General features: G+C 27.7%; 1 protein-coding gene across 3 annotated transcripts in view; it reads left to right on the plus strand.

The window, feature by feature from the left end:
• Positions 1-27,241, plus strand: part of LOC107448191 (uncharacterized) — a 40,155-nt gene extending 12,914 nt beyond the window's left edge. Inside the window, exons 11-31 of one of the 3 annotated variants that reach the window (XM_087163593.1) lie at positions 2,306-2,452; positions 2,933-3,068; positions 4,177-4,313; positions 6,092-6,169; positions 8,500-8,670; positions 9,818-10,120; positions 10,732-10,920; positions 12,917-13,041; positions 15,701-15,766; positions 16,258-16,413; positions 18,167-18,239; positions 18,444-18,704; positions 19,429-19,602; positions 19,934-20,062; positions 21,381-21,581; positions 23,494-23,636; positions 23,722-23,814; positions 24,463-24,520; positions 25,153-25,264; positions 25,341-25,465; positions 26,353-27,241. In XM_087163593.1, the coding sequence (XP_087019719.1) occupies positions 2,306-2,452; positions 2,933-3,068; positions 4,177-4,313; positions 6,092-6,169; positions 8,500-8,670; positions 9,818-10,120; positions 10,732-10,920; positions 12,917-13,041; positions 15,701-15,766; positions 16,258-16,413; positions 18,167-18,239; positions 18,444-18,704; positions 19,429-19,602; positions 19,934-20,062; positions 21,381-21,581; positions 23,494-23,636; positions 23,722-23,814; positions 24,463-24,520; positions 25,153-25,264; positions 25,341-25,465; positions 26,353-26,790 (3,315 nt within the window). In that variant the 3' untranslated portion in view covers positions 26,791-27,241. The remainder of the gene's footprint in view (positions 1-2,305; positions 2,453-2,932; positions 3,069-4,176; positions 4,314-6,091; positions 6,170-8,499; positions 8,671-9,817; positions 10,121-10,731; positions 10,921-12,916; positions 13,042-15,700; positions 15,767-16,257; positions 16,414-18,166; positions 18,240-18,443; positions 18,705-19,428; positions 19,603-19,933; positions 20,063-21,380; positions 21,582-23,493; positions 23,637-23,721; positions 23,815-24,462; positions 24,521-25,152; positions 25,265-25,340; positions 25,466-26,352) is intronic. The other 2 variants (XM_043039545.3, XM_087163592.1) reach the window with 2 other exon arrangements.
• The last annotated feature ends 727 nt before the right edge of the window (positions 27,242-27,968 follow it).

Here is a 27,968-nt window from a genome sequence, read left to right on the forward strand (position 1 = left end):
GAGAAACATAAATTGCCTGCTTTGCAAATAATTTTAGCCGCGGATTTGCACGATATGGATTAGCACATAGAAAAATTATTTAAATTATCAAAGAAAAAATTTTAATAGATAATTTTAACACGGATTTGCCCGAAATGGATTTGCACATGGAAAAATTAACAAAGAAAAAATTTTAGCAGATAATTTTAAACAACGGATTTGCCCGAAATGGATTTGCACATGGAAAATTGTATAAATTAATAAAGAAATTTTTAGCAAACAATTTTATCCATGGATTTGCCCGAAATGGATTTGCACATGGAAAAACTGTATAGATTAACAAGGGAAATTATTTAGCAAAGGAATTTTTAGTAAATAATTCTAACCACGCATTTGCCCGAAATGGATTTGCACATGGAAAGATTAACAAAGAAAAAAAATTTTTAGTACATAATTTTAGCCACGGATTTGCCCGAAATGGATTTGCACATGGAAAATTGTATAAATTAATAAAGAAATTTTTAGCAAACAATTTTATCCACGGATTTGCCCGAAATGTATTTGCACATGGAAAAACTGTATAGATTAACAAAGGAAATTATTTAGTAAAGGAATTTTTGGTAAATAATTCTAACCACGGATTTGCCCGAAATGGATTTGCACATGGAAAAATTATATAAATTAACAAAGAAATTATTTAGTAAATAATTTTGGCAATGAATTTTGGCCTGAAATGGATTTGCACATGGGAAAATCATAAAAATTAACAAAAAAAAAATTTTTAGAAAATATATCCACCAAAATATACGATTAATTCAATGATTTTATATAAAATTTTATTACATTAGTTGGGTATCCATTGTTTTTTATCAGATTTTGAAAGAGTTTATCGATTTGTTTTTTGGATAAATAAATATTACTACATATTCTTTTAATTCTGTTCATTTCATTAAAAGTGGTATTTAAATAGATGCTCCTAGGAACATTAGAATTCCAAGTAACTAGTTTATTAAAATTAAAATCATTTCTTTTATCGTATCAATCAATAAAGCAGATATTTTCAACTTTCATAATACCCAAATCCAAAAAATTGAAACTAATATTATCATCATGATTACGAAGTAAGATTAATTCCTCAGGGTATATATCACTCAATAAAACAGTAAAATCTTGGAAATTAAAGATAATTAAGTCATCAATATATCTAAAAACAAATTTAATACTCAGAGTATAATTTTTTTCATAATAATGCAAAAATAAGTTAGCTAAGAGAGATGAATAATTAGATCCCTGTGGTATTCCATTAATTTGAATCTAAGTAAATGAAATTTTATACTCTTTTTATTAATATATATATATATATATATATATATATATATAAGTTCAAAATGAAGAATAAAACAAAGAAAAATAATAGACATATGAAAAAAAGGGGGTGGGAAATTATAAGTAAAAAAATAATAAGTAAAAAAGTAATAAAATAATAATAAATAATGTCTATTATTTTTCTTTGTTTTATTCTTCATTTTGAACTTATCTAATGAGTGCTGTTTACTTGCAGCTTAAGCGCAATAAATGATACTTATTGTTTTTCTTAACTTTCTTAGTGTTTTCTTGTATTTATTTATTTATTATATATATATATATATATATATATATATATATATATATATATATATATATATATATATATATATATATATATATATATATATATATATATATATATATATATATATATATATATATTAATAAAAAGAGTATAAAATTTCATTTACTTAGATTTTTAGTGTATTTCTAGTTTTTTTAGTTTATAAAATATATTTCTGTTTATATTTTTTTTTAAATATCTGTACAAAAGTTTAAAATAGTTTAATAAAAAATGTAGATTTGCTCTAAAAAAGGAGTTATTAACTCTTTTCTGCTTCTGTGCAAAAAATTAAAAATTTGTGTTAACTAATGTGTCACATTACTCATTGAAAAAGATAAAATATTTAACACATGATTATGATTTAGCTGAACTTTACAAAAGACAAATATTTTACATTCACATGTGCACATCACAGTTTTATATGAAAACATGTTGTTTTCATATAAAACTCTTCTGACAGCAGCAAAAACTGACTTATTTAGTTTTTTTTTTTCCTTCTTCCTTTTTTCTTTTTTGATGATACTTTGAATTCAGTTAAAGTATTATGACTGTAGACAAACTGTTATATGATAAAGAAATTTTCTTAAAATTTTCATACCCAATTTTGTTGTATGAGTTTTTAATGATAGTTATTATTTGAGAATTCATTTTGTATTTTCCCCCCTTATAATTTAGGAATTAAGAGAAGACAACAGAATTCTTGTGGAAACTAAGTCTATGCTGGAAGAACAGTTGGAAGCTAGCAGAAAACGAGCAGAGCAAGTTGTTGAATTGGAAGCCGAAATTTTAAAATACTGTTCACAGATCAATGAATTGAATATAGTACGAATCTTATCTTCATGGTTAAATTTTAATACCTTTTTTTATTTAGTTACTTATTTTTCTTACTAAAATTTAAACTCAAGTGATTTTTTACATATATTTCTATACCAACTCAGAAACAGAATATCCGTAAAATGGAAAGTGAATCAGCGTTATTCTTTCTCTGTTGTGCAGTTTGCATAACTCACTTAATCTATCATATATCTTTTATTATCTCTGTTGTGCAGTTTGCATAACTCACTGAATCTATCATATATCTTTTATTATCTCTGTTGTGCAGTTTGCATAACTCACTTAATCTATCATATATCTTTTTATTCTCTGTTGTGCAGTTTGCATAACTCACTTAATCTATCATATATCTTTTATTTTCTCTGTTGTGCAGTTTGCATAACTCACTTAATCTATCATATATCTTTTATTATCTCATTTATTGGTATTTTATGAAGGGAATGTAATTTTTGGGTATCATAACTGTAGGAAAGAGATGCAGGCAGGGAAAAAATTCAACAGTTGCTTGAGGAAAATGCTCAACTTCACATTGAGCGAAAAGCTTCAATGGAAGAATTAGTTCAGCTTCAGAGTGAACTTTCTCAGGCATTTACTCCTTCTCCACGTAAGTAGGAAACTTAAATCATTTCAAATACTTCTACCTATTATGAAAAATGATTTGTTTTGAATATATGACCACTAAACTATTTTTTTTCTTCTTCATATTTGAGTAATGTAATTCTGATAAGAAAACATCCCACATTTGATTGCTTTGTCTTTTATTCAGAGAATTCACATCTAACTAAATATATAGCCTTTTAGGCTATTATGGGAAAAAGGAGGATTTCTTTCTAACTAATTAGTTGGAAAGTATAAAAAAAAAATTTTTTTTTTGAGCAATTAGTATAAACTTGTAGAAGGTTATTGCAACAGATAAACTCAGATCAAAAAGACATACAGAAATAACCTTGGTCTGTCTTTGGAGAGACAGCTGTTGGGCTCTAGATAAAGAATACTTATAAGATATACTACAAAAATGACTGAAAAAGATGCTTCTTCTTTGTCAGTGCAACAGCCCCTTGTAGGCCTTGGCTGCTTCAACAGCTGACAAATGCCAGCTCCACCTATCCATGGCAACTCCCTTCCAATTTCTAATCTTTAAGGTTTTCAGGTCATTTTCAATGTGGTTGCGCGATTAGAGGATCTAACTCTGTTACGTGACCCCTAGTGAAAAAGATGCACAAGTACATTTTATGTACCTGTGCATCTTGTTGCTGTTGTGTGCATGTTTTTTTTTATTATTATTTTTTTTAATTCTCCAAACAAATTCTGTATTACTTATACCACAATACCATCCTTCTTTTGTCCTATCTTATAAACCAAACAGTTTTCTGTTAGTTTTTTTTTAATTTTATTTAATCTATGTTTTGCATAAAATTTCAACTAGAATTTTTTTGTTTGTATAAATTGTATATTAAATATTAAGTAGTTTAACCTTTTACAGCAAAGCTTGTTTGATTGTATTAGCTAGATATTAACCTACTGTACCTTATGTCTGAGAACCAAAGATGTGGTACATTTATAAAACCAAAATATGCATCCATCTAGGTTGACTATTTTATTTGTGCTTTTTTAAATTGTTGTTCTACTCTATTTAATTTTGTTTATGCATAAAATTGAAATGGAAACTAAAATTTTAAAATATTTTTTCATAAATTATTCTTTTCATTCAGTGGAAAATCACAGTCTCATGGAGCAATTGAACACAGAAAATCAAAGTAGGGTGTTGCAGCTTGAGCTTGAAAACAAAAGACTGCATATGTTGGTTGAAAGTTTGAATCGGTCACCATCGTTTGAAGTTACTGATCCTGTTAGTATCTTATTATTTTTCTTCATATTTTAGTTTATGAAAAAATACTGTCAAATGTCAACTAACATCAAAATGATTTTTTTTTAAATTTTAGATATGTAACACATTTTTGTGATTCCTTTGAAAAGTTAGCTGTATTTTTTAATTAATTAATTGTTGTGTTTAAAAACCTTCTGAGAAGTACAAATTATGGTGGTATGGGTTAAAAGTGAAAATAAATTGAATTATTATAAAATATAGTTCTCAATTTCTTATGACTGCTGGTTAAATATTTATATTGAAAGTCATTTTATTTTCAGGCCTGTTAAAAAAATTAAATTTAAGTACTTTAAAGATCCTATCAGTATTGAAAATTGCTGGGGCATATACCACATTCCTAGTCAGTGCAAACTTGGCTACATCAGACAAACAAGACACTTTAAAATTTTGATTAATGGAACCCAATAAATATGTCTGTGATCAAAAATTCAATAATCATCTATTGCTGCTGTTTAAAACTTGAGCAATTTAATTTCGACAACGCCAAAATTCTCTCACTTCTGTCACATCTTCTCATTTTGATGTTTTGGAATCTTTTTTCATTCTTAGGAATGCTGATTCCTTTGCTTAACGACATGCCTTTTGCACTGACTTTCATATCTCATCCACTATAGTTTTCATGGGTTTTTTTCTCCTTGTCTATTTTCCATTAACTGTTTTACATTTTCTGTTTCACTCCCAGCAACTGCAAATTTTCTAGTTTTGTTTTTCGCCTTTATTTTCCAGTTTTTTGTTACCAACATCACAATTGCCGCTTCAAATCTCTCTTCTTTTCCACACGCACATCTAGCTAGTTTTGAGAATGGGCGCCTATTTTTAAGTGCTCGAAATATGTTGACTTTTACTATCTTCATAAGTTTTTGAAGAAATTACAAAGATTTACATGTACTAGAAATTAGATTATCTAGTACATGTGTGTTTATGCAGTTAAAATTTTTTTTTCAATATCGAAACAAAAATAAAAATCGATAAACAATAACGAACAATAATACAGATCAATTTAATTTAAAAAATTTAATTTTTTTTTTTAAGTTTTTTTCCACCTATATTTATGTAATTTTTTTTTCAACAAATGACATTATTTAATGTCTCTTAGAAAAAGATGGAAGCATATTAGAAACTGCCTTAAAGTACCTCAAAGGTCTATTAATGCTGTTGTTAAAATGATAATTTAAAATAGAAACAAAATTCAAACTAATTTCGCTTAAGCTGTTTGTTTTACAGGCAATAAACATTGCTAAAAAAATGTTGTTTTGGTATTTATTATTTGGGGGGGGGATGATAACTATTTTATTTCACATTTTGATGAATACCAAGTGTATGATATAAAATATTTTATAAACGCTGTAATTTGAAAAGAGATTTTAGCCCTCTGAGCATCTCAAACTTACAACTGGTGGCTTTCCTGTATCAAAAAGCCAGTTTCTTTCATTTATTCATAAGGAAAGAAGTGTATAATGTGACAATTTTGTACAATTTTCCCAAGAGGCTCTACACTTGAAGGATTAAACATTGCCACTATAAGAATAAACTCATCTTGATACTTACAAAGATGTTGAAAGCTTGCTCTTGCGAATATATTAAGCTTTATATGCAAAAGCAAAGTGTGTATTAGCTTTTATGTTATTTGTTTATGCTTTGATATTTGCGCATTCATGCAATGTTTATTTATGCTATCTTGCTTTCTTTTATGCATTTACAGATTGCCTTCTGGTATTACTTATATTCTTGATTTTTAGGAATGTATGAAAGATTTGGAGGATAATATATTCAAGTTGGATATAAATAATTGGAAAAACAAAACAGCTTTAGAAAATGTAAATTTTCTGAAAATTTTCATGTTTTTTCATAGATGTTGTAATAAAAGTAGTCTTAGTCGCATCTTGGTTCCTAAAATTAGTAGATCTTATTTTATTTTTATTCATCAATCCTCTTTCTTTTTTCCTTTAATAAATAATGAAGCAAATAATAAAAATGAATGCTATAATGTAAATAATAAATCATTCTTAAATATACTTTAAAATTTTTTTTTATTTCAAGCAATTTTTTTTAATTTTTTTAAGAAATATCTCCTTATATTTAGTAGTTAGGAAAATTTTCAATTTATTATTTATTACATTTTGTATTACAGATGAAATTTTTTGTAGCTGATAAAGCTTGCTAATTGTTTAATTGTTTTTCACCTATTAATTTAGAAAAAGAAATTGGAATCTTTAATTAGGTTCTTTCCCTGAATATTTCTTTCTTCTACTTTTTCATAATTTTTAAATGACAAAGCAAAGTAACATTAATATTATCTGCAATGAATTAAGTCCAATTTCAAGAATCCTTTTATTTAATGAGTTTTATTGTATTTTGTTCTCATTTATTTTAGAGTAATTGCATGTTATGCATGCATTATTCCATTGTTTATTTGTATTGCTAAAAAAAAGCAAGCACGCTGAGTAACCTTTTTAGTAATTGATTAGATTTTGAAGTACCAGGACTCAATCTTGATGGTTTGAAAGCCTAACCTCAGATATGCTAATTATTTTGTGTTTACAATATTTTAAAGTACAAGATCGATAAAATTCATTAATCCAAAATCAAATATAAAATCACTTATCCAAAGATTCATTTATCCAAAATTTTAATAATCATTTATTGTTTTTAAATAATTTATTTAAAAATAGTAAAAAAATTGAAATGTACCGTAAACAAATTTTTACACTATTTTAAACTATAATTTTAAATGACAAGATACAAACTTTGAAGAAAATCAGTCAAATAGCTTCTGAGATTTAAAATTTAAAACGGTTGTGTTTCAAACTTTCATTTTTCAAAAACTTGTCAACCAATTTTGTTCAAATTTTGTATTTATACTTTCGAAGATTTGTATTTATATTTCACAAAATGTGAGATTAGCATTAAGGAGGGTGAACTTTTGACTGCTCTCTTGTCTAAACTGTTGAGACCATATTTTCCATGACTTGAGGGTTAAGAACCCGTATCCAGAAAAAAAAGATTTGTTAATTCAGAAAAAAAGTATATCTTTATATCTGATTTCGCCAGTTGAAATAGTGTCTGTATTAATTATATATAAGGTTAGGCTCTCTAGTAACAAAAATTGAGTTCTAGTAGATGAAGAATTAATCATTAAATCAAAGGTTATTTTTTGTGTAATGTACAGATAGGTCAGAATATGATTTTGACATTTCCATAGAATTTTAAGAAAACTGTATTTTCTTTCATTGCAACAGCCCTGAAGAGTTTGATTAGCTAAAAATATGTTATTTCTAAGTAATAAAATTTTCAGAAATTGTGCTATTTGTATATTCACAAAATATGTGTTATAATCTGGGTCATAATCCTAAAATTCATGTGACAGTAATTTTAAACAGTCTTGTTAAGTTTTTTAGGTCTGCTGCATTGAGAGAGAATATTGTTGTGACATTTAGAGACCAGTAAAATTTTTTGAGCACATTAATATATTCTGTTTTTTTACATTTTTGTTGCATGTACAGTAATATCGATATATAATTTTACAGTATTTTCCTTGTTAAAACAGTTCCCTTTTTAACTTAATTTTTTTTATTTAATTTTATTACTTAAATATTAAGTAATTTCCAAGTAAAGTGTACATTTTTCTGTCATTCTCAGATTTCAGGCCTATTGAATTGTTATTATATAAAAATTTTAAAACTTTTTTTTTTCATTAGGTTAAAAAGATAAGTTTATTTGATAGGTTCTTTTTTTTCTTTTAGAATTATACTGGTTTTAAAAAATTTCTTTTGTTAACAGTATAAATTATGCTTGAAAATATTTTCATAAGCCTTTAATAAATTTTGTTATAAAAAACAATTTCAACTAAAAAACATATCTTTGCCTACAAAAAAAATGCTTCAGATGTATTTAAATTTTCCTTAATCAATCTGTATTGGCCTAAAGACAATTTTAATATAGTATTGCTTTCACTAATAATAAAAAAATTCAATTATGTTGGCAAATAATTTAAATGTTTTCTTTTTGTGTGAAATAATTGCACATGCATTTTTTAAAATTTTTTTTTATTTGAGTATATTAGTACTTTCAGACTTTTTTTCCCCCATTCTCTTGCCTGAAAATAAAGCTGTTTATTTTATAGATCACTTTTCAATGTTTTTCACAGATTGGGACCCTTCGAGAGGAACAAAAGATTTTAAAGGAAAAGAACAATAATTTAGAGAAAGAGATCTCAGATTTGAAATTATCTGCAAAGAAGTTCACAGCGCTGGAAAATCAGTGTGTTGATTACGAAAAATTAGTTACTGATTTAAAACAGAAGCTGAAAGATCAGCAAGTAAGTTTACTGACATGAGATAATATATATGACATTCAAGTTTCTAGTCCACACTTCTGTTAGAATTAACGAAATATTGATACAACAATTTTCGTAGATTCTTCTAAGTTGCTTAAATGCTAACATTTTTATTTGTATTTTTATAATTTTTATTTGCGCTCATGTTCTTTTTCTTCTTAGAATATGCTGCAGTTTTAAAACATTAAAAAACGAAATTGATATTTCAACCTGGCATTACAAATATAGAAATAAATCAGCCATTTTGTAGCATAAATAAAGACAATTTAATTTAAACTAGCCAGTATACAAGCCATTTAGTTTTGCTTCAATTAATTGTGAGTTTCGATTTGCTGTGATTTGCATTAATTTTTATTCATACTGCTAAATAATTGATGGTTTTAGGGGAATATAGTCTTTATTATTAAACTATTATGATAAGCCGCATTTTTAAGTTATTCAGGATAAATAATTCATTTTGGTAGACAAGCACAGCAAATTTTTGTGTAAGCAAAAAGGTATTTCTGTGTTATTGTATCTAGTAAAAATTTCCTGAAATTTGTGATATACTTATCTGGAAACAATGCTAAGGAACAGTTTGCTGTAAAATATCCCATATGAAAATAATATAGCTTATCATTATATTCTCAAAGGCTTTTTAACTAATAACAACCGCAAAAGCCTATGAAATTAAATGTTTATCTACTAGATTATCATTACATTGATAGATTTGTTTTATAATTCTTGTTTTTTGAAATTTCACTATATATTTTATTGTTTTCGATTTTGCTTAGAGATGAGGAAAAATTGAGAAAAATTTTGTTTCTTTATATCTGGATTTAAATAATTTTTTTTACTAGGCTTTTCACATTCAATTTGAGTTAGTTTAAGTTCATTTCCTTCTGAAATTATAAATCATTAAGATTTTTTCATGTAAAAATTAAAATCTTCCCGCAGCAGCTCATTGTAGGCTAGGAGGATTATGGAGATTTTGGCTCCTCATTTTTGTGACAAAAACAATTACCACTTTTACTTCCCATATAAGTTAGTATCTATCTACCTGAAACTAGACATGTTGGCAATAAAACTAGTGTTTCACGATAACTGATCTGTGCTAATTTCTCCATGTAATTTATTCATTTAATTTCAGTTTGAGATACTTAAATGTGAGCAGTTGGAGCACAACATCACTACACTTAATAATGAGAATCAGAAGCTTCAAAAAATGGTAGAAACAGCTCAGAAAAAATCAAATGATTTTCAACAGGATATACAGGCTCTTGAGAATGAAAACCAAAAATTAAATAATATAGTGGAAAGCTTAAAGCTTGCTGATAGAAAATATCATGACCTGGAGCGAGAAACTACTAATTTAGAAACCATAAATCATAGATTGGAACAGGAAATGAAGGGACTAGAAAAAGAAACTGCCCGTCTTAAAGCTGCAATTGAGGTAATAATTATTGCTGTTTTAAGAATTTTTCTTTGTGTTAAATATGTTTAATTTTTCACCAATATTTTTTATTAAAACTAAATTGTCAAACTCGGTTCTGACTTGTTTAATAAAATTTTTATTTTCATATCTTAAAATTTTATGATTAAACGTATAAATTTTTTAAAACTCTTTTTCATTTTGTCTTTAAAAATGTGTTTAGTTACTAATAATTCTGTGACATTTAATTAAAATTTAATACAATCATATGAATTTAAAAAAAAAAAAATTCAACTACTGTGTTTGTGTAAAGTAAATAATTTTTTTATTTTAATAATCTTTTATTTCATTGTCAAACACAGTTTTGACTTTACTAATTCAGTAAATGTTTTATATATATATATATATTAAAATTTAATGATTAAATATTTAAATCTTTTTAATTAAATTTTTTTCATCTTGCTTTTAAAAATACAGACAGTTACTGATAATTCTGAATTTAATTAAAAGCAAATAAAATCATGTGGTTTTTTTTAACAAAAATCTATTTTTCATCTACTGCTCTTTGTTTGTATAAAGTAAATGATTTTGTTTAGTTTCACAATCTTTTATTACATCTCCTTACATTTCAGTCAAAAGATTTAAAAATTGAAGAATTTGCTTCCCGTGCTGCATACTTAGACAGAGAAAATAAACATTTTGTAAAAGAGGTTGAAAATCTGAATCAAGTAGCAACCAAGTTCAAAGAATTAGAAAGAGAAAACAAAGATCTAACTCAACAAACTGCTGTAGATAAAAAATCCTTGGAAGCTCTCAGACAAGTATGTCTCTAGTATTATTTCAAAATGAAAACAAATTTTTAAATTTTTTTCTTGCATATTTAGAGCATAACATAGCTACCAACTGTTCCAATTAAATCCCATTTGTTACGATTTTTTTGCCTTGTTCTGAAAATACATTTTGAGATCAAAATGTTCTGATTTTTCAGTATGCTAGCGCCTTTTCACTCCTTGTGCCGATTTTCTTTCAACCCTGGGCATGTCTTAAAACTAAAAGCAGGGCATGTGATTTTTCCATAAATATCAGAGAATTCCGCATATCTCAAGGCCGTGGGTTAGCGGACTTCCCCAAATCAAAATCTTATAATCCAATGAAATCATTAAACTTTTGCTAAATCTCTTTAATTAGACATTTATATGCATGTGATTCTCTGCCAATTCGATTTCTTTGATTTAGCTTATATTCACCATTTTGAATATTGGGAACTGCGCCGGTATCTGCTAATATCACAGTTCTTATTCAAGCGATTAAAAAATCCAATATCGCGATTTGTATTTATGTGTTTTTAAAACTGAATATCGTAATTCGTATTAATGTGAGTTTAACATCCAATGTTGCAATTTGTATTTACACAATTTTAAAATCCAATTTTGCGATACATATTCACACAGTTGTAATATCAGGCTTCTATTTTTGTATTTATAAGTGATTTGTATTTACATGACCTAAAAATTATGTATTGTGATTCGTATTTACGTGATTCAGAAATTCAATATCATAATTTGTATTTTCACGTGTTTAAAATCGAACATGGCAATTCATATTCAAGTAATTTTAAAATCTGATATCGCTATTCTTGTAAGAAATAGGTTTTTCTTGAATTAGTTACTATAAAGGTGTGATTTTCTTCATTAAGTAATTTAATTAAAACTGTTAACTCCCTCCAAAAATTTTAAATATGAAACTTGTATTGTTTATAAATTGATATTTTGATATCGATATTTTGTTTTCCACTTTGTGTTATAATAACCCCTGATTGGCTTGTCATTCTTTGTGTTCTATTTTTCTTTCTTACCAGTTTGCAGCTATGGTATAAGTTCTATTAAGGTGGTATAATCATTAGTTATAGTTAAGGTATAGTTATTGAAAATTCTTAAAACTGACCCAGTTTATGCTAACACACTAGAGATGAGGCTGTGCTTATTTTTAGAGGTCTAAGCCTGAAGACTTAATTTGAGATAAGATGATGAATTTGCTCTGATAATTTGTTGATAAGAATTTTTATATCAAGCCTGCAAGAGATTTTATTTGCCACATAAAGACCAAAAATTGTAGAGATGCAAGATACATTATTTAAAATAATCTTTTTTTCAAATAGTGAAATTTTGTACCATTAATACTGTTACGGAACTACGAAGTATTTCTGTTTAGTTTGAAAGTAATAAGAAAATAAACAAGAACTTTATCATGAGCCTAAAAGTTTGTTCTGTTAACAAACCCATGTCAGGCAAAGACAGTCAGGAAAACACTTAAGCTGAACTTGTTTATGAATCTATAATGCAAAAGTATATCAAGAATTGTCACTTGATTTTGTTGTTTGAAAAGTGTGTTTAGATTTTTATGTATTTCTTATTTACAAATGTGCTTTTAGATTTATTTACTTTCCTAAAATATTAAATTCTTAAGAAGTTACAAATCATTTAATGTCCTCTCTACTACAATGTATAATAATATTAAGAAATTATAAAGCAATATTTTCTTTGTTTTATCTTTTCATTACAGTTATACATGCCTGATTAACTAATAAACTAATTAGAATTTACCAGTTGTACACATTTGATTAAAATTTTCTATTAATGCATTGTTTACTCTCATCCAATTGAATTTTTTTAATATTTTTATCACATTGTTTTAGTTTAAGATTCAAATTTGATAATTTTTATAAAAGTATTTCAGTCTCCTAATTATAATTTTTATGTGAAGGAAATTTTTTTGTTGCATATTGAAGTATGCGTTTAATTTTAAATTTCTTTTTAGGATTTAGTGTCTGAAAAAATTGCAAATCAACGATTAAATACTGAAGTGCAAAAGTTGAGAACTGAGTTTGAAATCAAAAACTCACCTGCAGAAATATTCTCCTGTCAAATCGAAAATTCACAAAAGTAATTATTTAATTCTGTTATGAACGATTGAAATATTTATTTGTTCATAGATTGTGGTTTTTTCGTGCTTTCTTCTTGTCATGTTACAACTATGCCAATACTATCTAAAAACTTAATAATTCTGATTTTGAAAGCCTAATAATTTTTAATTCGTTAGATCCAATATACCTTAGATAATCAATCAAAACTAATTTATTGATTTCTAAAAGCATACCCACAACACCCTGTTGTGGTTAGCATTATGCACAATGCCACTTTTACTACCCTGACTAGCTGATACCCAACCAGCTAAAGCTTGATGGGCTTTGAGCCACTGCTGAAGATCGAATCTGATTGATTCTTAAAAGCATACCCACAACAGCCTGTTGTGGTTAGCATTATGCACAATTCCACTTTTACTACCCTGACTAGCTGATACCCAACCAGCTAAAGCTTGATGGGCTTTGATCCACTGCTGAAGATGGAATCTGATTGATCCTTAAAAGCATACCTACAACAACCTGTTGTGGTTAGCATTATGCACAATTCCACTTTTACTACCCTGACTAGCTGATACCCAACCAGCTAAAGCTTGATGGGTTTTGATCCACTGCTGAAGATGGAATCTGATTGATCCTTAAAAGCATTCCCACAACATCCTGTTGTGGTTAGCATTATGCACAATTCCACTTTTACTACCCAGACTAGCTGATACCCAACCAGCTAAAGCTTGATGGGCTTTGATCCACTGCTGAAGATAGAATCTGATTGATTCTTAGAAGCATTCCCACAACAGCATGTTGTGTTCAGCATTATGCACAATGCCACTTTTACTGCCCAGACTAGCTGATACCCAACCAGCTAAAGCTTGATGGGCTTTGATCCACTGCTGAAGATAGAATCTGATTGATTCTTAGAAGCATTCCCACAACAGCATGTTGTGTTCAGCATTATGCACAATGCCACTTTTACTACCCAGACTAGCTGATACCCAACCAGCTAAAGCTTGATGGGCTTTGATCCACTGCTGAAGATAGAATCTGATTGATTCTTAGAAGCATTCCCACAACAGCATGTTGTGTTCAGCATTATGCACAATGCCACTTTTACTACCCAGACTAGCTGATACCCAACCAGCTAAAGCTTGATGGGCTTTGATCCACTGCTGAAGATAGAATCTGATTGATTCTTAGAAGCATTCCCACAACAGCATGTTGTGTTCAGCATTATGCACAATGCCACTTTTACTGCCCAGACAAGCTGATACCCAACCAGCTAAAGCTTGGTGGGCTTTGATCCACTGCTGAAGATAGAATCTGATTGATTCTTAGAAGCATTCCCACAACATCCTGTTGTGGTTAGCATTATGCACAATGCCACTTTTACTACCCAGACTAGCTGATACCCAACCAGCTAAAGCTTGATGGGCTTTGATCCACTGCTGAAGATAGAATCTGATTGATTCTTAGAAGCATTCCCACAACAGCATGTTGTGTTCAGCATTATGCACAATGCCACTTTTACTGCCCAGACTAGCTGATACCCAACCAGCTAAAGCTTGATGGGCTTTGATCCACTGCTGAAGATAGAATCTGATTGATTCTTAGAAGCATTCCCACAACAGCATGTTGTGTTCAGCATTATGCACAATGCCACTTTTACTACCCAGACTAGCTGATACCCAACCAGCTAAAGCTTGATGGGCTTTGATCCACTGCTGAAGATAGAATCTGATTGATTCTTAGAAGCATTCCCACAACAGCATGTTGTGTTCAGCATTATGCACAATGCCACTTTTACTGCCCAGACTAGCTGATACCCAACCAGCTAAAGCTTGATGGGCTTTGATCCACTGCTGAAGATAGAATCTGATTGATTCTTAGAAGCATTCCCACAACATCCTGTTGTGGTTAGCATTATGCACAATGCCACTTTTACTACCCAGACTAGCTGATACCCAACCAGCTAAAGCTTGATGGGCTTTGATCCACTGCTGAAGATAGAATCTGATTGATTCTTAGAAGCATTCCCACAACAGCATGTTGTGTTCAGCATTATGCACAATGCCACTTTTACTGCCCAGACAAGCTGATACCCAACCAGCTAAAGCTTGGTGGGCTTTGAGCCACTCCTGTTGTGGTTAGCATTATGCACAATAACACTTTTACTACCCAGACAATTTGATACCCAACCAGCTGAAGCTTGATGGGCTTTGAGCCACTGCTGAAGATCGAATCTGACATTTATAAATAATTTTCAAGAAAACTGTTTACTATTTTCAAAATAATTTTATAACAGCCCAAATAAATAGGTTGCTGTTTTCTTGTATTTAGTAATTTAAATTGATGCAATCATATTTTCTTATTCTTGCATCATAACTAAAAACATACTTTTTCCAAAAACGTTTTTTTATATGCTAGCTTGATTTGTAGTTATAAAATATTGCATCAAATTTTCATAAACACTACTAATTACATGCAGAACTAGAATCAACTTTTAGTTACAGCTACTATTTTTGCTCTTTTCAAATGCTGTTATCTTAAATATTATTTGTTTCAAATTTTTTTTAATATTTCTTTTACAATACTTTTATATGTTGCGTTTACTATGCATTCTAATTCAAAGTAAAAATTTTTATTTTTTATGTTTTTAAAATTAAGTAATTTATTCATTTTTCCAGTGAACTTAAAGGTGCTGATAAGTATTTATGTGAGAAAGAACAAAAAACTGATAGTCAAAAGCTTAGGTATGTATATTTTAAGTATCATAGTTAAGGAGTTTGTAAGGAAAGTATCTCATGTTAAACTCACAGAATTCAACATAAATTTTGCAAACATTAGTAAATCAATTAATTTATCTACAGTGAAAAAAAACTGGCTTTGGAATTAAAATGAGGAATGTTTAAAAAAATTCGATAGTTATAAACATCTTTAGAGTGCAAGATAGCAAGTATGTTTAAAAAATGGCATTATGATTTCTTCTGTCTCATTTCTCTTCCCTTTTATGGAATGCTTAGCAGATTTTTATAAACAGCTGCACCTAATTACGGAACTCCCTTATTTCAGGATAAACAATATATATTATTATTTTATCCTTATAGTCAATCATAGCATATTTTTCAACCTGAAAATTTAAGGTTTTAAGAGTTCAATGTCGACTTTCCTTAAAGCTCTTCCTTTTACAATTCTTGTAAAAACGAACTTTTCCCACCTTATAGCTGTTATTTTCTACTTACAGTAATGTTGATTATAACCACACTAGTGTCCATGTTAAAGCAGATCATGAAAAAGAATTGGAAGATCTCATTGGTAATCCTTCATCTAATAACTTCTCCTCAACATCGCAAAACATTGCAACAACTCCTGATCACAATGAACAGAGCATATCAAAGAAGTTAGTAATTTTTTCATTTGTAATACTTCAATATTATTTTACATCAAAATGTTTTTTTTTCATTATTATTTATGTTAAGTAATTGCACAAAATGAAAGCATGAGTGAATGGGACTAAAAATGCAGGATTTTACATTAATCTTATTTTTTTCCACAGTTTCAATCATTCACTTTGGTTTCTCATTGTTTTTCCGTAATTTTACTTATTATAGTTGATTTTAGAAAAAATGTTATTGAACATTGAATGTTCAGGAATTAATGATCTACAAAGCACTCCTCTTACCTTTGTTCATTTTCCTAAATAGTGGCGCTGCTGTATTTCTGAAGCTATCTTACGTGCCTACTTTTTATTTAGGTAACCCTTATTTAGCCTTTAAAAAAATTGAACGGATCCTTCCTTTCATTTAACTAGTTATTTCCTAAGTTTACTAACTTAAAACTCAGTTGTTGCCTTCTATGTTTTGTGGACCAGTCTATCCCATTTTCCTATTATCTTGTTTTGTGAAGATTTGGATCACAAACTGCCTTGCCCAGCCAAACTAAATTCTGCAAATTTCTAGACTGAGCAACTAAAAGCAGCTGCAATATTATTGTAGGTAGAGTGACCGATAACAGAAAACTGCTGTGAATTCTCAAACTATAATGGAAAAGAATTTGTGATAAGTTAAGAGTTTTGCTGCATATTTTGAGTTGGTATTTGATAAGTAAATGCTGTTTTGTTAAAATATCCAAATTTTTTTTGACACCTAAAGTTAAGTTCTTGAAAATGTAATAGAAGTATGTATCTTACAGTTCAAAATTTTTTCTATTATTAAATAAAATAATAAATAATTATGAAAAATTATTTTTTTGCATACAATTATCTTAAAATAAATTAATTTTATGATTAAGTGCAAAAACTTTACATTTCACTTTAAAAATTTGTAAGATACGACAAAGTATGCAAAAGGAAAATTAATATTAAGGGATCTAACACAAATTAACAAGTTTTAGAACTTAGCAAATATGTGTAAAAATTATTTATGATAATGTATAGTAAAACATACAATTTTAAATTATTCTTTATTGAATCTATTCAACCCCCCCAATTTTTTTTTTTTTTTTTTTTAAATTCATTGCTGAATGTTTGGCCGAATAGTTGCAAAATATTGGATATTCCTTACTTTGTTATAGTTTGTTTCACTTAAGCTTCTTAAATATAGAAATTTCAAAATTCTCTGTCAAAAACTTTACAGAACTCAGTTTAACAACTCATTATTAGTTAGCAAATTTATCATTTTTATAAATCCTATAAAATAACTCTTTTAACTTCCAATCCCATATTATTTATTGGATTGTGTAATTTACTGAACTCTTATATTCCAAATTCTTATGTTCCAAATTTTAGCATAATTTGGAATAGTGAGAGGAAATTTGAACATTTAGAATGATAAGATGAAATTTGCAATTTTTCAAATTCAAGAACATGTTTTTCAAGTTTTGCTTGCATATATATAATATAAAGTTCTGCTAAAAAAGTTTAGAAAAATGAAATAATTATAATGAAGAAATTACATACAGACATACGTTTTGCATGTCTGTTTGTAAATTTTTTTTCTTCTTACATGATCTCTCTACTGGCATTTTTTTATTGCCTAAATATATTATGACTAAGTGTGTTTTTCTGTTATATACTTCTGTTTTATCATATTCTACCTAATACTTTTGAAACCGTTTAAAAATTCTAATTTTTATAATTTCTTTTCAACCCTTAGATTAGTTTTTTCGAGCGAAACTTTGCGTGAACTTGAAGAACTGAAAGCTGATGTTATAGAATTAGAGAAAAAAGTATGCTTCGATACTAATTATATATATTTTTATTAATATAAGATTAAAGATTAAGATTAAAGATTAAGTATAGATAATATTACACTTCCTTTATTCTTATCTTTAATTTTTTCAGTACTACATGCAGAATTATTATACACTGTGATTCTAGACCTTTTACTCCTACTTAAATTCAAAATGTATTTTTCTTTCTTATTACTTTAGAAATCTGCAATTGAGGATGAAAATTATAATTTAAATAACCAAGTATCCCTGCTAAAGGATCAAAACAACAATCTAAAAGGTCAGTTAGACTCTGTAGAAAAGAATTTATCCACAGTTCTATCCCAAAACAATTCCCTGCAATCTAAATTAGCTAAACTTGAAGTTGAAATCACTGTCGTGTCTTCCCAGAATAAAACTTTGGCATCACAAAAGACTCTATTTCAATCTCAGTTCTCAAATTTGGAAGAACAGTTGAAAAAGGTATTAAATGTTTGCTTTCTGTTTTCATTAATAACTTTATGCAATAAATTTTTTTATAATTTTGCACAATCCATAATTTTTTCCTCATAAAAATGATTAAAAGATTGTTTTAGTATCATTGTATTAATCTTATGATTTTAGCTATAAATTTGGTTTAAGAAAAAATGTTTTTCTTTTTTATTCATGTGTGATGACTCCAATTTTTTTCCCTAATTTTGTCTGATAGCAATATTTTATTTCTATAATTTTGTTACAATATAATAATTAGAGTTCTTGTTTTATTTAAAGACATAATAAAAAATGTTTAGATATTGAATTTTTCATTTATAAATTTAATACAGTCATTGACATTTAGTATGATCACGTTGGAGTTAAAAAATTTTTGTAAAATGAATACAAATTGTATACTCTATATTAAAAAGTTATAAAGTTTATTCTCAGTTGTGTATTAAAAAAAACTAATGCTTATATATATTTAAGTAAATTTTTTCAATTCTTTTTGTTGGCAACATTCTGTTTAAATACACAAGTGGGCGACCTTTGTGTTAAAATACAAACTAAAGCAAACTACATTAAAAAGCAGAAAAATATTTTTGTGCTTTTTAGCGTTGTTTGCTTTAGTTTAACATTCTGTTTGCACTTTTACAATGTATATACCTGTGTACTTTTTTAAAAAAAATTGCAAATATATATGTTTTTTTTTTTTTTTTTTTTTTGGTTATAGGTCAGCCAACAATGTGTTGATTTAGAGAACCGTAATAGGTGCCTTTCTACTGATAATGATTCCTTACAGAGATTGCATGAGCAATTAACAAATGACTATGATGCTATAGCTAAGGGGAACAGCTCATTAAAGTCTTATAACAAAACTTTAAAGCTTGAGTGTAGTGATTTAAAGGTAAAATTAGTGAGTCAATAGTTATTTAGTCCCAACTATTTTTATTTATTTGCATGTGGCTTTATTATTATTTTAATTTTAAAAAATAGTGTATGTATGGTAAGCATATTATATAAGACATAAGTATTCACTATAAAACTTTCCTTCGTATTCAGCTAACTAAAGTGTGTAATAATTTACGAGAAAAAAAGTGTTTCATCTTTAAAATAACAAATTTGACTTTATTTGTTGCAGAAACTTTAACATTTTTTGTAATGCCCTTCTAAAAAACTAGCTAATGTCTCTAAACTATATAAAAACTAGCTTATAACTCTAATTGCTCATTTTCTAGGAAAAGCTGCAGGCAGCTCTGATTTCCTATGAAGAAGTAATGCGATTAAGAGAAGTTCTTGAGCAAGAAGATTCAAGAGTTGATTCTAGACTGCTTAATAATTTGAGATCTGATTATATTCAGCTTAAGGTATATTTTCTTTTCATCCAATTTGTTTTTTAAGTACAAATAGTTTGTTCTTAAATATTGAAATAGAGTATAGGGGAGAAATATCCTCCCAATTTTGCCCATTTGCAAAACTGCCAGTGGGTTTACTGTCTAAAGCATAGTCTAACCAGTCCGTAATTTGATTACATATGTTTGTTTTTTTTAGAGTTTTTTAAGGCCATTGCCTGTATAATAATGTCTATTGTAGATCATCAGTGAGCTTTTTATTTCAGACACTGCTTGAAATATGCGTTGAAGAAAATGGACACAGCTCAGAATGGGCATTTAAAGCAATGGGCACAGCTAAAAATTTGTGTTAAACAAGTTGTACACAGCAAAAAATATGCCTTTTAAATGTTCAACACAATGTTCACACAGCACACAAATGAGAAATATTGAACTTACTTTTTTAAACATTAAACTTAACCGTTACTGGAGTAAAGTCTCAAACTTCGGAATCAGGGCATCTGTTCATAAGTGGTTGGTTGGGGCTTTAGTCATCTTGTCATATTCAGAATAAACAATAAAGTGATTTTAAAATTTTTTAATTTGAACTATTGTCAATTATTTATTAATTTATAGGATCCTTGACAACCTTATTAAATGAACAGTAGGCTTTTAATATCTTTTCAAACAAAGACCAATTAAAAAAATATGTTTTAAGTTATTTAAGCAAATAGATGATATCACATATATTTGTTTGGATCCACTAGTTTTATTTTTATTTATTTTTTTTTTTTTTAAAGAACGATTTTCATAAGAATGATTTGAAAAATGGAATAAAATGCCATGTCCATTTTTGTAAACATTTCTTTCAAGCTGGGTCGATTTTCTTAAATATACTTTTAAAGCTGTGCCCAGAATAAGAAATTCACCCAACGGTATATTGATTTTGTGTCCTAAACTTGGATTTGTAATCTTGAACTTAAATCTAGGTTTGTTTTAGTCTTGCTTTATATGTAACGTGTTTGACAATATATTATCTTGTTTTTAAAAAAGATTGTTTTTTCCCTTGGTATTATCTTATGTTTTACACTGTATGTGGTTATATGTTATATGTATGTTTTGCCTAGAGTTTAAAAAATATTTTTGTCTTTAAAAAAACAAATGAACAAAATTTTTTTTATTTATTTATTTATTAAATTCACAGTATCCTTTGATATATTCTGTCAATAAAGTCTATTTATAATAGCTACTGATAAGCTTAATTATTTTCATATAGTATTATTTACAGATGAATTAATATTTCAGGATAAACATTTTATGTTTATACAGTTATTCTTTTCTAAATATATTATAGGATCAGATGAAGTCTTTGCGTGAAAATCATGAAGAAGTAACAACTGAATTGAAAGCATTACAAACCATTCACAAAACCCTTAAGACTGAAAACAATGAACTGAAATTAAAGCATACAGCTTTGCAGGGAGAGCTTCTTGAATGCCAAAATGAAACATCATCACTTGATGTAGAAGTTTCAAAACTCACGAGCTGCTGTGAGGTAAAAAAAATAAATTGTATTAAGCTGAAGAATTTATTTGTTAACTTGAAATTGTCAATTAACTCTGTAAAAATCTACAAGTTCATTATTGTTTAACTTTGATATTTTTGTATGAAGTCTTTTCAAAGAATAAGCTAGTAATCACTCATTTTTAATGCATTAATATCTGATAGTAATATCCTTTGATAGTATTAAAACTCCTTTACTGAATGTGATATTTAATTGAGACTAATATGTAGAAATTTTTTTTAATAATTATCAAACAGAATCTATTCTACATAAAGAATTGGAAAAATGGTTTGTGTTTAAATATTCATTAAAATTAGAAATTGGTTGTCATAAATGATAGTTTATGTTCACAAGTTTTATATCTTTAAAATACACTCTCTCCTCTGACATATTTTAATGATTTACCAGCATTATAAATGATATCTACAATAGATATAAATTGTATTTTATAGTAACAATAATGAATTGTATAGTCTAATAGAAGTAATGAATTATATATTTTAATGACCTTTATATATTTTAATAATGAAATATATATTTTAAGTAATTATATATTCTAATGAAATTGAAATAATACTATTTTCTCCATAAATTTGCATGTGTTTAATGGATTTCATGTATTTGAGAATGTTATTCACAATTTCATTGCTGTAAAGCATAAAATTAATGAGTTATAAATATTTCAAAATTTCTTCTTTTTTCAATTTTCTTTTTTTTTACTTAGTAAATTTAAACTATTCACACAATTAGTGAAATCTCTCTTCTAACATATTTGAAAATTTGATTATGTTCTTAATTTAATCTATCAGAAATTTTAATTATATGTTCTGAGGAGATATATTCTACATAAATATGTGTGCTTTTCTGTGATTTTATATATTTTGAATCGTATATTACTCTGCAATTTTGTTGATATCAGACACAAAATTAGAAGAAGGGTCAGTATTTAAAAAATTTAACCTTGTCACAGTTTTTTTTACAAAGTTATAAATCTTGTGTTTAAAAGTGGAAACGAGCTATTCTAAGCTGTTTAAATGTCTATACCAGTGATTCTCAACCACTGTGCTGCGGCACTTTTGTGTGCCGCCAAATTCTTAAAAATGTGCCGCCAAATATTAGAAATGATGCAATAAAAATTATAATGATTTTTTTTATTATGAGTAAAGTTTAAAATAAAGATAAGTGTATATATACTTTTTATAATTTTCCCACGCTTTAACAGCGTGATAGCATCTTCATCGGCGATTGTATTGTCTCTAACAATCTTAAAATAAGATGGAAGTGTTTAACAGACAATTTTAAAAAATGTTGTAAGAGCTGATCATTTAAGTAAGCTATGCAATTAGTAAGAAAACTAACAAAGGATAACTAAAAAAACAAATATATAAAAAACAAATTAACAAAGGATAATTAACAAAAATTAAGCTAACAATTAATAATTAGCAAAAAACTGGTTAACAAGAAATTAAAAAAAAACAGTTAATAATTATAGAAAACAAGCTAACAATTTATAACTAGCAGAAAATAATAACTGTTACTAACTAATAAAAAATTGGTCGAAAATAAATAGTTAATCCCTTAATGAATGTGATTTTGTAGTGCATATTATTTTATTCCACATTCAAAATTATTATCACAAACTATTTAACACAGTGTAAAATAGGTAATTAAACAACTTTTAATCTAATTTTTTCATTGTGTGCCGTCAAATTTCGAAATCGTTAAAAGTGTGCCGCAACGAAAAAAAGGTTGAGAATCACTGGTCTATACACTTAACAATTTGAGCTACTAACAAATTTAACAACCTATGAATATTGTTTTTTTCTTAAAATCCTTTTTAAAATTTTTTATTTATTTTTTAAACAAAAAAGAAGAAAAAATAATATAAATAATGTCATTGCAGTTGCTGTCTCAGAAGAATTCAATGATGGAAGAAGAACAACAGTCACTTATGACTCATTTGTCTGTGTTGCTTAGTCAGTATCATGAACTTCTTTTTCAAGTAATTTCAGAGCAGAACCAGTTCCGTAAAGAAGAAAACAGCTTGTAAGTGAAATTGTTTACTCTTTTATGCCTTTAGTTATGTTACCTTACGTTTCAACTTTAGTTATGTTATCTTATGTTTCAACAGTAGAGAAAAACTGAGAGAATTGTGCCAACAGAAAGAAAAACTCGAGCAAAGACTAATAGATCATTCCAGTAAATTACAAAAATCTCCTAAAAGGTAAATGACTTTTCTGTTACAGATTTGTTTAAATTATTTCCTTTATAAAAATTAAAATCTAACAATTGTGTTCAATTTTAATGTAGTTTCATTAAAATTGAACACACAGTGAAAACCCTAACCGAGAATTGCCATTGCTACATATGCAGTCTGTCAAAAAATAACAAAGCCTTAAACAGTGGCTCAGTTAAGGTTTTTAACACCGTATGAAAAAATATATTTTAATTTAAAACCTATTCATTGATAAAGTAGTTTAATTAGATGTAAATAACGATGTTTTTATGCATACTTTGAAATTTATAAAAGGAAACTTAAGTTCGAAAACCTCTATCAAAAAAAAAATCTTTACCTACATCACTGATCTCAAAAAGTTATGTTTGTAAAAATTGTTTTATAGTTTGTAGACTGTGTCCAAGAAAAGAAGAAGCCTTGCAAAATTACTTCAACAAGATTAGCTCACAATAAATGAAAGTCAACTGTAAAAATATTTGTACCTACGTATGCAGCAATTATAATTTTCGAATTAAGCTAGATCTTTTAACTTCTCGAAAAATAAGATCTTTTTAAAGAGCAATTAATTGTTTTTTAGAAATTGATTTACACATTTAAGTAATCTGCCTCTTTAAATTTTTGTAATTTTTTTTGCAGGAAACCAACAAGTGGTAGCTCTTTACGAATGCGGAGGACTCGATCTGCATTTTTAAGGGTAAATAGCTTATAGTGTATTGTACATAACATGTTTTTTCATAGATGATTAGATGTGAAATAGAATTAATTGCATTTAGCGATTAAAATAGTATTTTTTTTAGTTAAGCAATGATGCAATATAGCTGGAAATATTCTTACTAGATGACAAATATATTTCTTAAATAGATGATAAATATGGTGGCAGACCTAAAAAATACTGCATTATGTGCTGAAAGTTATGAAATATTGTTTTTCATGAATGTATGTTTTATTTTAAGACTATACTTGTGTTGTTATGATTAAATAAAGTTGTTGGTTATAGTTGCAGTTGTTGTGGTAACCTGCTTATAGTTCGATCCAACTCTCTTCCTAACATCACTTGTTTCATGCTCTAAAAGAATGTTGATTGCTAAAATTTTCAAGCAAATTTTTTTAGCGAACAGTGAATGAATATTCTTTGGTTAGCTAAAGCAACTGCTACATATTTCCCCCTTGTATCAATTGAAGATATAGAGCCATTCTTGAATTGCTTGTAGAAAGAGAAATTACTATTCCCTTTCGCTGCACTTTGTATAAAAATCTGAAGATGCAAAATATATGAATTTCTATTTAATATTTTAATTGATAATTTTTTTGTGTGTGTGTTTTTAGAATGGCAAGCATAATGATCCTCTCAGTAGCCAATCAGATAATTCCACAGATTCAAGCCTATATTGTAGTCTTCGCCGACCTAATAAATCTCTTGGATGGTCTCATAAAAAAAGTATGCTCGTCTTCTACATTTAATGCTATTCTCGTATGTTTTGAACTCTTTCTAATGAAACCCATTTCATTTATAGGTAATATTTTAAACCTGGAAGATTCATGTCAGGAAGATCATATTCCCGTGAGGGATGTTGGACTAGGTGTTCAAAAAGACAGAAATTCAGAACAAGCTACAACACCTGCAGATAAGATTGACACTGTAAGTTTTTTTTTTCTTTTCGAGTAATTCTGTGTATTAATTTAGTAATTTTTATGGCTTCATTAATTTTAATTTTTTATAAACTAAAAATATTTTTTTAATTGAATAATCATAATGTTCTTTTCTTTACAAACTTACAGTTCTGTTACAAACTTACACTTTCTTACAGTTCTGTCAGCAGCAAAATTTTAACTTTATTTCTAAATAATTGAACATCTAACTAATCGGCTTTTAACTTTTTCCAGTTTTGTGTTGTAAGAATGTTATCAGAACACTTCTATGATTCTTTTATGATTGCAAATGTTAAATTATGAAAATGTAAGATACTTTTTCTTAACTTACACTAAGGAGTTTACCTACATAAAATATCTGAATCTAGAGCAGAAACTTTTGGCAGCAGGTAGTCAGAAGTTATTTAAAGTTTAATATTCAAAACTCTGTCTATATCTCTCACTTCGAAAATGAAAGAATTCCTTGAATGAACTTAAACAATTTCAGTTTACTATCCTAGGAAGAAAAATTTATCGCTCCCTTTCCATTTGTGTTGAAAATATACTCGAATAAGAATTGTTATGCATAAATCTGTTCTGGAAATAAATGTAAATAATGATAGAAGATTTTCCCTTACACAAACATATGTAGATATAGAATAAAGACTGTATAAAGAAAAACATATTAAACCATTGACTTGATCCAAACACCAAAAGTGGTCGTACCAAATATTAAAACTAATACTATTAAGTGTAAAAGAGAAACTTTAATAAAAGTTTAAAAGTAATGCATCTTTGGTTTTGCCATTTGTCGTTTTGTTAGCTATAACTAAACTGTTATAATAATTCATTTTATACTGTATTTAAATTCGAATGCAATAATGCTTTCTCTCACAGGCTGACACTGAGCTTAAGAAGGAGATTGGACAAAAGCATACGACTTTAGAAAACAACATGACATTGAATTTTGTCACAAACTTGACTAGTTCGGATATGCTGGCTTACAACTCTCCTCCAGCTTTCTCCAGAAGTGCTTCCTCTCAGCAAATCTCGCCATACAATACTTCTCGTCATCACTTTTCGCCAGATAACTCATTTCAGCCCTTGTCATACATTGCACCTTCCACTGATATACTAAGGAGCTCTTCAATTGGCAACAAACCCACACGCCCACTATCTGCTTATTGCTCTGACACTAACAGCAATATTGACACCACCGAGGCTTCCAAGATTTCTAGGACTAAAACTGAAAAAACTCAAGACCAAAATAATAGCTCTCGATCGAAGGAAAAGTCTATTGAAAATTCTGTCTGGTATGAATATGGCTGTGTCTAGTATCGTTAATGTTTCTCTGACTACCATTTGTCTTTACTTTGGATTTGGGAATAATAATTGCATCACATACTACTACCAGTATTAGTAATGGTTACATAAGAAGAAACTACTGAAGTTTATTTTTTTTTTTTTTTCAATTGACAAAAAGATTTTCACAAATTTGCTATTCTAGATTGCTCAGTGTTTTCCAGACAAGGAATTAAGGCAGGCGTGGTATTAAGTTTAAATTTTGAGCAGCATTTTATAGGAGGAAAAAAATTGTCAAAATTTAAGTCAAGGGTGCTTTAGACATAAAGACTGATTATGGTTTTGCTCTCTGTTAATAAATTTCATTGTTATCATTGTGTTAAATTTATATTCTCATAATCATTTGACAGTTAAAATATGTTATTATCTCTGCCATGATTAACTCAATGTGTTTGAATTTTCGTTTTTATAAATCAAGACTTTTTTTCTCCTTAATATATATTCTTTTTTGAACATTTATCTTTCTATCCCCATCTTTCTTTTAATAATTTTGTTGTTCAGATTAATGAAAATTAATCATGTCTTGAAGGTGGGGTATCTTTTAATTTTTATTTTGCTGACATAAGTTTTTCTTTCTTTATAACCTATAGGTTAAAAAAAAAAAAAAATCACGATTGTAAACGTTTAAATAATGTGTACCTTTAAAAATTTAACTGCTGTACCATAATGGTAAAGTTTATTTTATGTAGTTGCAGATCTTCTGCACCACTTATTATTTTTAATATAAAGCGGTGCGATCAGCAAAACTTTTTGAAGCAGTGAGGGTATGTTATTTTTTTAAAGTCTAATTGCTTTGACTTTTACATTAGGCCATTTTTAATGAGTTAACTGTCTCAGTCATAAAAAAAATTACAATTTTACCATATTCTTGATTTTATCATTATCTTTTGAAGTTTTTTTCATTATTTTTTTAAAATATATTATGTCTCATATTCCTTTTAAACATCACGAGTAATTTTTTGTTAGTAAAAAGTCTTTTAGTTGACTTCAAATGTATGTTCTTTTTGTTTGAAAAAGCTTTAAAATTTGTGAAATTTATATAATAATCAAGTGTTAATTAAATGAAACCTATTCCTGTAAAATATTCTATTTCTCTCTGTTTAGAGAAAATTAATCTTTTTTTTTTTCAAACTTAATTCTGTCCTGGTGAT

The sequence above is a fragment of the Parasteatoda tepidariorum genome, chromosome 5 (assembly GCF_982258835.1).
Source record: "Parasteatoda tepidariorum strain Cologne lab strain chromosome 5, Ptep-v5.0, whole genome shotgun sequence".
In the NCBI taxonomy this organism is placed as follows: domain Eukaryota; kingdom Metazoa; phylum Arthropoda; class Arachnida; order Araneae; family Theridiidae; genus Parasteatoda; species Parasteatoda tepidariorum.